Source organism: Microcebus murinus, chromosome 1 (assembly GCF_040939455.1).
Source record: "Microcebus murinus isolate Inina chromosome 1, M.murinus_Inina_mat1.0, whole genome shotgun sequence".
In the NCBI taxonomy this organism is placed as follows: domain Eukaryota; kingdom Metazoa; phylum Chordata; class Mammalia; order Primates; family Cheirogaleidae; genus Microcebus; species Microcebus murinus.
In genome coordinates this window covers 46,169,934-46,183,434 of record NC_134104.1, presented here as the reverse complement: position 1 = coordinate 46,183,434, position 13,501 = coordinate 46,169,934, and the positions used below count along the sequence as shown (strand labels likewise).

The window sequence follows — 13,501 nt, the reverse complement described above, 5'->3', positions numbered from 1 at the left end:
AAGTTCTGTATTTGACAATGGACTTGTGCGAGGACTATTATAATGAAACATCTCTGCCTAGAGACTCCTACAAAAGGACTGCCAATTCACAAGTTATAAATTGAGGTCTTGACAAAGAAATATACTTTAGGTTTTGTTTTTTTGTTTTTCATTAGACATATGTTGTCCTGATTTTTCTTCAGATTCCTTTTGGAGTGTATCTAATGCTTATAAATGAAGCAAGCTATTTCCCACTTATATAAATTCTCTTGTTAGTTATTTTTTCAAGTCAAGTATTGAAGCCCAGTGGTCACCTCAGAGTACAAATTCAAGTCTCTATTCCCAAATATAAGTCTATGATTTTTGTACCAGAATGTGGTTTCTATTTCCTAAACCATATTTTTTGGTAAGCCCTCATTTTTTTATTATGCAGTTAAATGACTTTCAATTCTCTAGGAAGTTTTGTTTTCCTTGCCTATAAATGTTTAGTAAGAAAATGTCTGAACTATTTAGTTCTCATTTTATTGTAGTTCTGAATAGGACAACTACAAGACCCACCAGGCCCAAACCCAGTGGGATGCCCAGTGGGAATGGAATGGGAACAGGTAGGTAATGATCATAAGTGTATTCCTTTTGATCTTGTCAAAACTATAAATGTTATTATTCAACTTTTATGATTTTGTTGAATTCACATTTCAATTTCATTTTTACCAGTTTTGGAAGCTCTTAGTAAAACTATAATTGAAAAATATAACTCATTCCAAAATCAAAACTTCAAGTGTCTCTGAAAAATATTAAAGAAAAATGTTTCACTTTTCTAAAACTAGTCCACAAAATTAGTTATACTGTCTACAGTTCTGCTTCCTAAAAAAAATCCTGATTAAATATAAATTGTTGAATGAAAAATAATAAAAATAGCTGTTTTTCCTACTTTCAAAATACTTTCCATGCACAAGATGGTCTTTGAACTGTAATTACTTGGTTTTTAAGTTTATAATTTTACAAGTACCATTATAATTTTTTTAAAGACCTGCATCTGTTAGAAATCTGGAATATGAAATTTAAACAAGAAAAAACAGATTTAACCACAGCAATTAACAATTGGTTACCCTGGTTATAGTCATATTAATGTTTTCAAAGCATTCAGCTTAAATAAATGACGTAGCTCGAATCCAGTCAGATCTATGGGAGTAGGTATCATGGTAGAGAAACTAGAACACTGATCTGTGATCTGATAAAAGTTCACTCAATTTACTCCATGGTTAAATGGTAGTTATTAGATGCCTTAACATAGGATTGTATTATTCCCTTGAAATATTTTTAGTAGTATAAATTTTGTGCTTATTGATGTTAAAAAGTATGAAAATTAAAATTTGTTTAGCACATATATATATATATTTGGTCAACCTATGGTGGTTCTCTAATGAGAAGGGGATGTAAATAATACCTAAAGATATTTAGTCTAGATTTGTTTGGCAGTGTGTTTTTTTGTTCTGGTATCTGAAATTCTAGGAATTCTCTTCAAACCAAATAATGAGGCCAATACTAAATAAATTCTTGACTCATGAAAAGCAAGGAAGCATTTGAGTATCTCAGGTGGTCCTTTTATTCATCCCAACTGTGGGATTAGAAATAATTTCTCAGATTGACATAAATAATCTGGCTGTAAACAAAGCCATCTTCTCTCAGATCCTTTTGGGAGGAAGGAAGGGCAAATTGTTTAATATTCAAATAATTCTTGGAAGTTTCAAATAAGTCAAAATAGAAGAAAGCACTTAGAAGTCAACAAAGCAAATGAAAGAATAAGTACAGAAGCTACAAAGACATTAACCTTCAGGATAATCAGACATTGATTATCACTGGGAAATGCTGTCTTTCAGAGGGAAACAAAGTATTGTTATATTTTATCTCATCAACAATACAAACATTTTTCCAAAGCCACTATTATCTCAAATGGATCTCTATTACTTCTGTGTACAGATAGTCAACTCTGTAATAATAACTTATACAACTTAGTTTTGGAAGAATAATGTCTTTTATCAGGGCTTCTACAATTTAATCAGTTAATTACTGGTAGAAATTGGGCTGCTGGACATAGGTAAACAAAACTGAACTCACTGTTTCCCCTGTCCTTACTTCACCTCCCTCCCCAGCCAGGCTTTGTTATACCTGGTCTGTATTCCATTGTCCATCTATTGGGTCCCCCTGTCAGGGAAGGACTTGCTGCCCACCTGCAGGGAGTGTGGTCACCAGACAGCATCCAGCTGTCATCTCCTTCAGGGGAAGCCTCAGCTGAAATAGCCTTGAATGGAGATCTGGGTGGCACATTTCCATGTCTAATAATGCATAACAACCAAATGATATTTACCCCAAGAAAGCAAGGTTGGCTTAACATTCAAACAAATTAGTGCAATTCACCACATTACAGAATAAAGGAGAAAAATTGCATGATCATCCGAGTAGATGGTAAAAACAACCATTAGACAAAGTTTTAAATTCATTCATAATGAAAACTCTCAGGAAATTTGGAATAGAAGGAAGTTTCCTCAATCTAATAAAAGGCATCTGTGAAAAGCCTACAACTAACATTCTACTTAATGGTGAAAAGAAGGAATTCTTTTCTCCTAACATTGAGAATACAGCAAGGATTCCTACTTTCACCACTTCTAATGAATATAATATGACTGTTTAGCCAATGCAATAGTGAGGAAATGAAGTAAATGGCATAATAATCAGAAATTACAGATAGCATGATTATCTATGTAATCAGTTGCTTTCACAGTACAATGGAAGTGTTGAGTAGTTGTGACAGAAACCATGTGGCCCACAAAGTTGAAAATATTTACTGTCTGGCCCTTTAGAGCAAAAGTTTGCCAACCCTTGTGCTAGGCAATCCCTCTCACTTTCTCCCTGAAGAAGGAAGCTGAGGAGCTGTGCGGATATTCTTTCATCCACACAATGAGCATTTATTGAAGGCCCATTGTGTGCCAGGCAGAGTGTAATTCTGAAATCATGTTGGTACGTGTGCTTTGGAAGATATTGTTAAATACCTGAGCTGCAAACTCCTTCCTCTACATCCCAATGAGGAAACCACAGTTCATTGCCCTCATGTGCGTGTGCTTCACAATGAGAACCCAGACTCCTTGGGCTGAAAAATGTCTTTTTCTGGGCTGTGACTAAGTAGTCCCGTCTGCTGGCTCATTGCCCCTGGCTTTTTAGCCAGGTGCTAAGATTTGGGGCAGGGCTGAGGAAACTGATCATCCATAAATATCACCCCTTTTTGGTCACAGGGAATGGAGTCGCTGATAGATTTAAAAATTGATTCCCAGTTTACTGTGTGTGTTTGCAAAGTTTTTGTTACCATGGTTAAAAATTCCCAAACTGTTACTTCATTTTGGACAACAAACTGCTAATGGGTGAACTGCACAAATCCAGAGATTTTTGGAGAACTCCCCTAGGACAGTCAGTCAGAGGCTCACGCCGAGGCTCACATCTTGATGCTTACAGAGCTGACTCTGCCCTTCAGAAGATGTGTCCATTAATCCTGCCTGAGGGAAGAAGAATTCAGGTCACAGCCGGGGCCAGACTGTGAGACTGGGTGCCAATTCCTGAGGATTCCTTCTCTTCAGTGTCGCTCTTCCTGGTTCCTCCTCTCTCCCCACTGCCTCTCTGCTACCTTTGGACTTTATTTGCTCTCCTCTGACTCAGGGTAACAGATGCTCACTGGCCTCTCCAGTTCTGGCCTAGACAATGTGCCTGAAATGTAGCTGGTGCCAGAGAGGCAAGGCCAGAGCTAGAGCTCAGTCTCCTGTCCCCAGGTCCTTCCATGGAGCCCCTGGCTGCCTTCAGCAGGGCCCTTCCCAATGCTTTTCTATACCACCATCTTCTATCCACTTCTGAAGGATAGAGAAAGTCTTGTTCAGCAGCTGGTTATCGATTTGGGTACTTACATCTAAGGATCATAGCAATATAATGTTCTGTTTCCATCGAAACAGAAAGTGACAGAAAATGGCTAGTTTCTTCCAGTTTCTCCCTAGATTAGAAAAGAGGTCAGGGGAATTTGTATCCTTGGTCTTATGCATAAAGTAACTTTGTAGGATTTCAGATTCTCTCCAGGGCTTCTAGATCTCTAATTCATCAGCCCCTTTAGGCACCTATCCTGTGGCTTAGTGGAGCTGCATATGCCCAGTTGGGGACAGATGTTAGCCTTGGACTATTTCCTGAGTCCTGCACACTGGTGACATGGAGGACATATGCTTGCCAGCCATGGCCCTGTAGCCCTCATACAGTGGTGACAGCTCAGCACACCTAAGCTAAGTAGAGGGCTCTAAGGCTGGAGTCACTTGGTCATTGTGCGTAATGGAAGGAAGAAAACAATTAGAAGACGACAGAAATACTCTGTGCTATGCCACTTAGTGCTTAAGAGATAGACTTTGGAGCCAGGCATAACCCAACATGGAATCCCAATGGCTGTAAGACCTTGGGCAAGCTGCTAATTCTCCCCTTGCTTCGGGATTCCTTATCTGTGGGACATGGATAGCATCTCCTACACAGAAGAGTTGTAAGGATCAAATCAGGTAATGAAAATGTTGGTGCTTTTGCACAGTATTGGATCAAAATACTTTGTTTTTCAAGGGGCAGAAAGATTTGGAAAAAAGTCTGTGAAGGAGGATCTACTCAAGGCACACATAGCCTGTTAGCCTTATAGACTATATACATTCTTTTGTACCCTCAAAAAATAGTGGTAAATCAAACCTCACCAAGCCAAGTTATCTCAGTGACACAGATGGAAGTATTTTCCATTTGCTTTGCCATTCTCAGAGTAACCATTCAAATGAGCCATTTCCCTGGCCCCGTTACCTCCAACAGTGGGACACAGGAAGAAGACTAATGAGCCATTTGTTTGTGCCTGACCTGTGGGATTAGCCACAAAATAGTCATTGTACTTAGAAACACTTTTTTTCCTACCACAAATAAGCAACCTTTAATTCATGATTCCATATGACCATTCTTCTTGGTTTTATATCTTATCTCTCATTCAAGTAGCCAGAGGTATGAGATTGCAATATAGAGTTCATCCTGCAAATTTCATAAATTGATGTGAAAACATCATCTAATTTTTGACAAACAAAGCTTCTATTGTATATTCAGTCAATGTATCTTCCCACACATTAAATGAAATTGAGTTTGTAATGTCCATACACAGGCCCTAAGCCACAGTGCACCCTCAAAACAGGGTGTTGTCATTATCTGGGTCAGTGGTTGTCATTGTTAATGTACTAACTAGTATATTAAATGTTTCATTCTTATTTTTAATAAGTAAATTGTAGTCAGGTCCTCAAAGTAGTATGGATTATTTTTTAGGGCAAGCCATTATATCTAAAGCTATTTTTACTATGTCTCACCAGCGTGATAGCCAGTACTTCTCCAGGAATATTTTTAAAGTCAATTCAGTAAGTATAAACCCAAACACAGTAGAATTCTAAGGTGTTTTGTGTGTGTGTTTAATGGAAATGGAGGGGTTGGAGGAGATTTTCTTTAAAACTACAAAATTTACCCATGAATATTTGCAAAAGGTGTCCAGTCAACACAGATGAAATTCTGCTTGGTGAGGAAATGCCACCCAGGAAAGACAGTGCAGGATGAGGGTTGTGGAAAACCACAACGTACAATCAAATGCTAACCACACAGAGAAAATATCACAACCAGTGAATGCAGGGTTTTGAATTTTTTTCTATAGCTAGGTAGTAGAAGCCAACTAAAGTGTCTGGGCACAAGAACACCAATGCCCTGCTCTGCAAAGAATGCACATTATTACAGCTCTACCAAGTCTCCATGGCGAAGAACGTTTACCGCATTTTGGCTGTATGTTTATTCCCTCTCATCTCTGCATACAGGGATCAAACAAGCACCTCAGCCATCAGGTTCTGAAAGAGATGTGTCGATGGACCCTTACCGCTCCACAAAAAGACCAGGTAAGGAATAAGATGCTGACTCACTTATGACAACTCAGCTCTGAAACTTGGGCAGTAACTGCAGTGTCATTTGTTGCAGCAAAAACAGCAACATCCACACAGCCTCCAAAGTTTCAGAACCATGCAAACAGTGCATGAGTATTGTTACAAAACCATTTGAAATATTATCTTTAGGGGAATGAAAAGATTCCTGTACAGAAATCAAATGTTAATAAGAACCAAATAGGGCGGTAATTTAATAATTAATTTCTATAATGTTCTAAGGAGTCATAATGAACAAAGTCTGCAGAATCACTATGGATTCTAGTTTTTAATCATGTTTCAACTTTACTCTCCTGTGATTCATTGCAATATCCTTTTACCTAAAATAATTATTTATATTTCTGATTTAAGAGTATGTTCTATGTAATAGGCCAAAGTAGGAAACTGGAGACTCAGAAACCTTTGCATTGAATAAGGTCTCTGCTTTGTTTGTTGTTTGAGACAGAGTCTTGCTCTGTCACCCTAGGTAGATAGAGTACAGTGGCATCATCTTAGCTCACTACAACCTCAAATTCCTGGGCTCAAGTGATCGTCCTGCCTCATCCTCCCAAATAGCTGGGACTATGGGCATCATGCTTGACTAATTTTTCTATTTTTAGTAGAGACGAGGTCTCACTCTTGCTTAGACTGATCTCCAACTCCTGAGCTCAAGTGATCCTCCTGCCTTGGCAGGAGGACTACAGAGTGCTAGGACTACAAGCGTGAGCCACCACTCCCGGCCTTAGCTCTCTCTGCTTTTTAAAAGGATACCGTGAGACCTACTCTGGTATATTAATGTCCCACTGTCACCACTCCCCTGAACACGCATACTCTTTCTCTTCTCTCCTTTTCTCTTCCTCGTATTACAGGCAGTACTTTATGCTGCAGGGCATTTTTTTGGATTGATAATTTTATTTGAAGATTTTAAAACCAACATATATTATGCAAAGAAAGATAAATGTTTAAGCTATAACACTAAAGAAAATTTGAGTTAAAGTGGACTGCTCCATGTACTTTTAGCCTTGCCAACCTTTGTGCAAAATAGACACCGTTGTGCAAATTGTGAAAAGGTGCCTCTCAATCCCACCCTTTAGGCAGACCTGTTAGAAAAACATGTCCTTTCTCAGGGCTGGAGCTGGAGCTCATGGGTGAGTGAGCAGAGTGGATGCTAAACCTTGGCTCCCTCTTGTACCTCCCTGGCCAGGTGCAATAAACAACCACAATTGTTCATAGTGACCCTGCTCTGCACAGACAAAAGCTTGTTTCCACCATCTGAGTTACTTCTATGTAATCATTAGAGAAGTTCTAAAGGTGTTTGTTTAATTATAATTACATAATAGAGCTGCAGATGGGGGGGAACATGCACAAAAGGGGAAATTATAAGCTTTAACAATGTAAGCTAAAATGGTGTGTCAACCTAAAATAATCAAAAGAGTCAGAATCTTTTTTCGGCAAAGTTTGAGAATGAGCTGCTCAGGAAACACAGATTCCAAAGAACGTAAGTCAGAGTTCCAAAATGTAAAAGTTTGGAATCACTCATCCAGGCAAAGCATGGGGAAGTTTAACAAAATTTCAACACCATAGTTGTAACTATTCATTTGTCAAGGTAGTCTTTTCCTTTTGGGACAGATATATTTAACATTCCACTGAAGGTGTAACTGTCATGGAGTATTGGGCACCATCTGGTCTGAGTTAGGCACAGGACAATAAATAAGGCAGTTAATCCATAACAAAGATCAGTGGTTAGAAGGGGAGAAGTCTGGTTTCTGGTCTCTCTAAGTCATTTATAGAACAAGAACAATGAAGAAGGGAGTTAATCTATAATCCACAAAGCAGAATTGCAAACATGCTATGTGACTCAGTTTCCAGGAGTTAACATTTCCTTGGTATAATAAATTTAGAGGGTCCTAAAATTTTATTTTCTTTAACAGGTATAAGAAATTTCAATCTCAAAATCAAAGGCAACTGGGGATAATGAAGTTCAGAAATGCTACTGTTAAGTCTATGTAAAAAACAAAAGTTGTTAAATTCTGCATATCTATACAGCCTTTCAAAAGGCAGACATACTGCTTGTGCAGGTGTTTCTTGGTGGCTGGGGGAGATTGGTTCTAGGACTTCACTCAGATACCAAAATCTGAGGATGTTCAATATGCTTATATAACCTATGCCCATCCTCCCCTATACTTTAAATCATCTCTGATTACTCATAATACCTAATAAAATGTAAATGCTGTATGAATAGTTGCTATACTTTATTTTTTTATTGGTATATTGCTATTTTTATTGAGTTTTTTTCTGAATTTTTATCATCCACCATTGGCTGAATCAATGGGAAAGGAACTCACAGGATACAAAGGGTCACCTGTATCAACTGTGTTGTCATCTATAATTAGAAGATACCTTTCCATATATCGATGTGTGTTGTTATCCCTGGGTACCTTACCAACGTTAGTCTATGGGAATATCAATATGTTGCTTGTATACACATTTCTATAGAATCGATTCTCTGTCATCCAACTGCTACTTATCAAACATTTTTTAATTAAAAAATCTGTGATTTTTGTGCAGTGAATCCTTATGATGGCTTTATATGTAATATAATCTCTTATCCATAACCACAGGCACTCGCCGCCCACCCATGCCACCCAGACCTACACCGCCACGAAGAAAACCATTACCACCAAATAACGTCACCGGAAAGCCAGGAAGTGCAGGTACGTTCATTGTATACCTTACTTCTCCCTCCTTGATTTCAGTTTTACGAGCCAGCCACAAGCCCTTCTTGGTGTGCTAGCCGAGACAGGGAACAAGCCACTGGAGAGTATGACACGTGCTTATGTTGGCCCTGAAGACCAGACTGTAAATGACAGTTTTGAGGACTCATAACCTGACTTGTGAATGGTGGAGTGAAAGAAACCATCCCTCTGCATCTAGACCAGTTTGCTTCTTAGAAGTCTGTGTGCTTGGACCCTAGATTGAAGCTGACACAGGCCCATCAACAAGTGGCTTATTTTGGATAGGATGCTGTAACTGCCAGGCCCCAGGGGCAATGGAAAATATGATGCCCTGTCATCAACTTATCATCCTGTCTCCTTAAATGAAATACTATACATCTCGCTGAAAGCTCCCCTGTCAAACAACCTTCCTGCCAGCCCCAGGATTACAGTACTCAGGGGAAGATTTGGGATTAAAATATACAGGGTGACTGAGCAGACCTACCTTGTGCAACCAGGCAGGGATGTGTTTAGGAGGCAAGCTGCCTGTCACCTGCGTGCCTCCCACACGTTGCTCCCCACCATAGAATGACTCTTCCCAGGCTTGGGATACACACAATTCATCCTTTCCTTAAAGAAACCTTCCATAACTTCCCAAGGTAGTCTTAGCGTTGCTTTTCTATTCCGTGTGTCCTTGGTATACACTTCTATTAGAGCAAAGAGCAAATTGTTGTAGACCTACTTGTTTGCACACTTATCTTCCCCTACCAGACAGCTCTGTGATGATAGAGTCCTTGGTATATTTTCTCTGACTTCCCAGAACCAAATCCAGTGCTTAGCACATAGAGGACATTCGATAGGTAATAACTGAGTGGATAAATGGATAAAAGTAAGAGTCAGTGAAAACTGACCCAGGTAAGAGGAAAGTTTGACCTCATTTATATTAAGGACCTCATTTATATTAATTATATAACACTCCTCCCCCAGGACCTCCCAGCAAACTTCAGCCTGTTCCCCATCTTTCCTTCTTCGCCCTAAATCTCCTAATCCTACATATTTTGTATGAATAAAGATATGCATACAAGTGTTAAACACAGCTGTGAATGATAAAAATGATGAGGATTTACATGACGGGGTGGCTGTCACTCTTCACAGGATGAAACGATATTGTGATGGAGCTTTTATGAAGTCTCTTATGCGCAGTGAAGTCTAGCTAGATGATTTTCCCCATGGGCTGGAGGAGAAATCAGCCCCACACTCATGCTTCTGGTACCTTTCTGAGTCAAGACCCAGTGACTTGGCCTCCTCCCCATCAATTGTAACCTGGGACAGCTGTCATTTGAGCTCCAGTGGCCTTCAGGTCAGCCTGGGCATGTCACAGACTGTTGTCTGAGTATGCCCATGGAAAACTTGGGGGGCCACTCCCACAGAGCTCCCCTGTAAGCATACGTGTCTTCAGCTGCAGTTTGATGGCCTTGGTCAGTTAGTGTAGGTTTGGTAAAGCCTGGTCAGTCTGAAGAAAAACCATAAACATGTTCCACTTCAGAGATGAGATACGGTCCCCGCTCTGTACTTCCCACCCCCACTCCTCACCCCCCACCGCTAACTCAGAGAAACTCACTTGTTGAAGAGACAAATGGCAAACAAGGGCAGCTGTAGAAATCTGGCCTGATTCACATCACAGAAAGCATATCCTAAATTCCTACTACTCATGTGGAAGTCCTCCAAGAGGCTCTCACATGTGTCTGTGAGCACATCTGCCTCTTGTCTCCTATCTCCAGATCTACCAAGGCCTCCCAGCTCTGCTGTCCCTGCCAGGGTGAAAATGCTCTGCCGGCGTTGCCTCCTGCCCCTGGCAGCTCTGAAGAGCTTGTCAGGGCCACAGTGCAACTTCTTTTGGGTTTTGCTCCCTGTCTTCTCGTGGCCCACTCCCACTAAGACCAGGAGCAGGAGCCCCCCGGGGCTGGACTCTAGGCCCTTCCGACTGACTCACGCGCAGAGCCACACTGGGCCACGGTCCTCGGTCGGGCTTGTTTCCCTTGACTCTCTGTTGCCCAAGAATGATTTTCTTCCAGAAGGAATGTGAAATCCAATCTAGCCTCCTCCTTACTCAAAACACCTAGACTTGCCTGGACCCTGGGCTGGATCCAGTTTTCAAGACTTACAAGTATTTCTAGGGCAGAGGAGTCACTGTTAATGTAACAAGTCAGGTAGCACCATAGTGGCCACCAGGCCAGAATCACGGACGTTGTGCTAGGGTTCTTTTTCCTCCTCCTCTGGTCATCTCCCATTCTGGCCAGTGAGTCTCCTGGACAGCTCTCATGTCCATCCTGTCTGCCCAGTCCCACTGCTTCTGCCAGAGTTCACCTCCCCTTCCCTTGCTTACACAGCACCCCAGGCTCCTGACATCTCTCTCTCTCCAGCCTTTTGCCCTAACCTTGTCTTGTCATCTTATCATGTTACCTCCCTGTCGAAAATCAGTCGGTTCTCATTGCCTAAAAATAACATCCAAATCCACAATATACAAGTTCTTTCGTGATCTAAACTGCTCCCTCCACTCTCAGCCCTGACTGCATTTCTGGGCCCTCTCCACCCTCACCCTTCAAATTAAACACACTTAGCTGTTTCATGTGTCCTTTCATGGTTCTTGTTCCACCTCTCGTCCCTACCTCTACCAATCACTTCTCTTTATTGGCACACCCTCCGTGAAGGTTCTCCCACCCACCCCACCCAACAACCCTCCATCTTCCTCGTACACAGAACCACTCCCTCTTCTCGCCCCCTCTGTGACCTTACCTAGTTCTTTCACAATAACCACAAGGCTTCACTATACTTGGCTCACACATCTATCTCCATCAAGGACCGCATCTTGTTCTCTCTCCAAGCCTGGCCATGGTGCCAAGCCACATGGTAAGTGCTTAATAAACATTCATTGCATAAATAAATGGGAGACTTGGCAGTGTCCCTATAAAGCCTGACTGCTTTGGCTCCACATTACAGGAATCGTTTTATCAGGCCCAATCACTTCCCCACCCCTGAGGGCAACTCTCAGAACTACGGGAGCCCCCTTGGAGAGGACAGAGACAGAGATAAAGCAACCAACAGTCCCTGCCTCCGGAGAAGAACTGGGTTAGTATGGCTGGCAGTTCTCGCTGGATGCTTAGCTACGAGGTACTAAAAGATTTCAAATGGGAGAGGAGAGCTTCAGTTCTGGATCTTTTATTTTACTCAATTTTATGATTAAAATGGGTCTCTTTAATTTTAAAATTATACTTCCTTTCAATGCTTCCTTACAGAGTACACTCTTTATCTTAGTAGACATAGAATAAAGTGCCTAAATTTGGCTGCTAAACAGATCTAGACTACCCAATGCTTACTGCTAAATCACATGTTATTACTAACTACACATATCTTAATCTGTTAATGAATGGTAACCACTTGGTTGTAATGTTGAGTTCATTATTATATTCCAGAATACCTTGCAGCAAGACACAATTAAAGGCCTTTTATTATATATGAATATATATAATAATAATAAAGGAAATCAAAGCTATAAGCAATTTACTAGGGGGAATATTGAGTATCTTTAGTCTTTACTACTTTTTCATTGTATTGTGATGTTTTATTTTATCTTGCCAAAATTGTTTATTATCTTCTATTCTCAGATAATATAACTGACTTTAGCTCAAGTCCAACAAAAGAAACTGATCCTCTTGGGAAGCCCAGATTCACAGGTATGATGGCTCCAAATCTCAATTTTGACAAGGCTATTTTTGTGGGTGTATCAGTCAGCTGTTGCTGTAAAACAAACAACAAAATCTTAGTAGCCTACTAATAATAAGGATTATTTTTCGTGTGTCTGCAAGTCAACTGAGGATCAGCTGACCTAGAACATGCTTGATTAGGCGGTTCTGCTTCTAGCAGCAGGCACAGCTGGGCCTCTTGTGGATTGGGCTCTGGTCCACAAATGTATATTTAACATTTTAAAAGACTGTCAAACTGTTTTCCAGAATTGTTGTGCTGTTTTATTTTTCTGTCAGTGTTGAGGATTCTAGTTCCTCCACATCCTCACTGTTTAGTATAGTTAGACTTTTTGATTTTAGCCATTTTAATAAGTTGGTAGTGGCATCTAATTGTGATTTTAGTTTGCACGTCTCTGATAACTAAGGATGTTGAATATCTTTTCATGTGCTTATTTGCCAACTATGTATCTTTTTAGTATGTCCAAATTTTTAAAAATGGAATTGCTTGTTTACTTAATGTTGAATTTCGAGAATCTTTATGTTTTCTTGGTATAAGACCTTTCTTAGATACATAGTTTACAAATATGTTGTCAAGTGCATGTCTTTTAATTTTAGTGAATCCCAGTGTACCAATATTTTTTCATAGAACTCATTTTCTTTAACTGATGCAGGGCTATTCAGCATATTTTGTCTTCCTTAGTGAGCTTTCAAAGTATGAGTCCATTTTATCTAAGTTGTCAAATTTATTTGCATAAAATTATTCATAATATTCCTTACTTTCATATCTGTATTTTTGGTGCCACATCTAAGAAATCATTCACTAATCAGAAGTCACAAAAGTTTTCTCCTATAGTTTCCTTCTAGAAGTTTTATACTTTTACACTTAAGTCTTTGATCCACATTGTACAAAATTTTTTATGTCATACAAGATATAAGTACATTTTTTCTTGCTTATGGATATCCCACTGTTCCAGCATCATTTGTTGAAAAAACTATCTCCACTGAATTGTGTTTGTACCTTCGTCAAAAATCAATTGTTCATATATATATTTGGCTCTATGTTGGGGCT

The 13,501-nt window shown here is 40.0% G+C and overlaps 1 protein-coding gene across 1 annotated transcript in view; it reads left to right on the top strand.

Annotated features, from left to right (window-relative positions):
* The window catches only part of ABI3BP (ABI family member 3 binding protein), a 222,646-nt gene that overhangs the window by 183,103 nt on the left and 26,042 nt on the right, over nucleotides 1–13,501 (top strand). Inside the window, exons 55-59 of the mRNA XM_012779687.2 lie at nucleotides 510–584; nucleotides 5,877–5,954; nucleotides 8,597–8,689; nucleotides 11,690–11,818; nucleotides 12,355–12,423. Coding sequence (XP_012635141.2) covers nucleotides 510–584; nucleotides 5,877–5,954; nucleotides 8,597–8,689; nucleotides 11,690–11,818; nucleotides 12,355–12,423 — 444 coding nt within the window. The remainder of the gene's footprint in view (nucleotides 1–509; nucleotides 585–5,876; nucleotides 5,955–8,596; nucleotides 8,690–11,689; nucleotides 11,819–12,354; nucleotides 12,424–13,501) is intronic.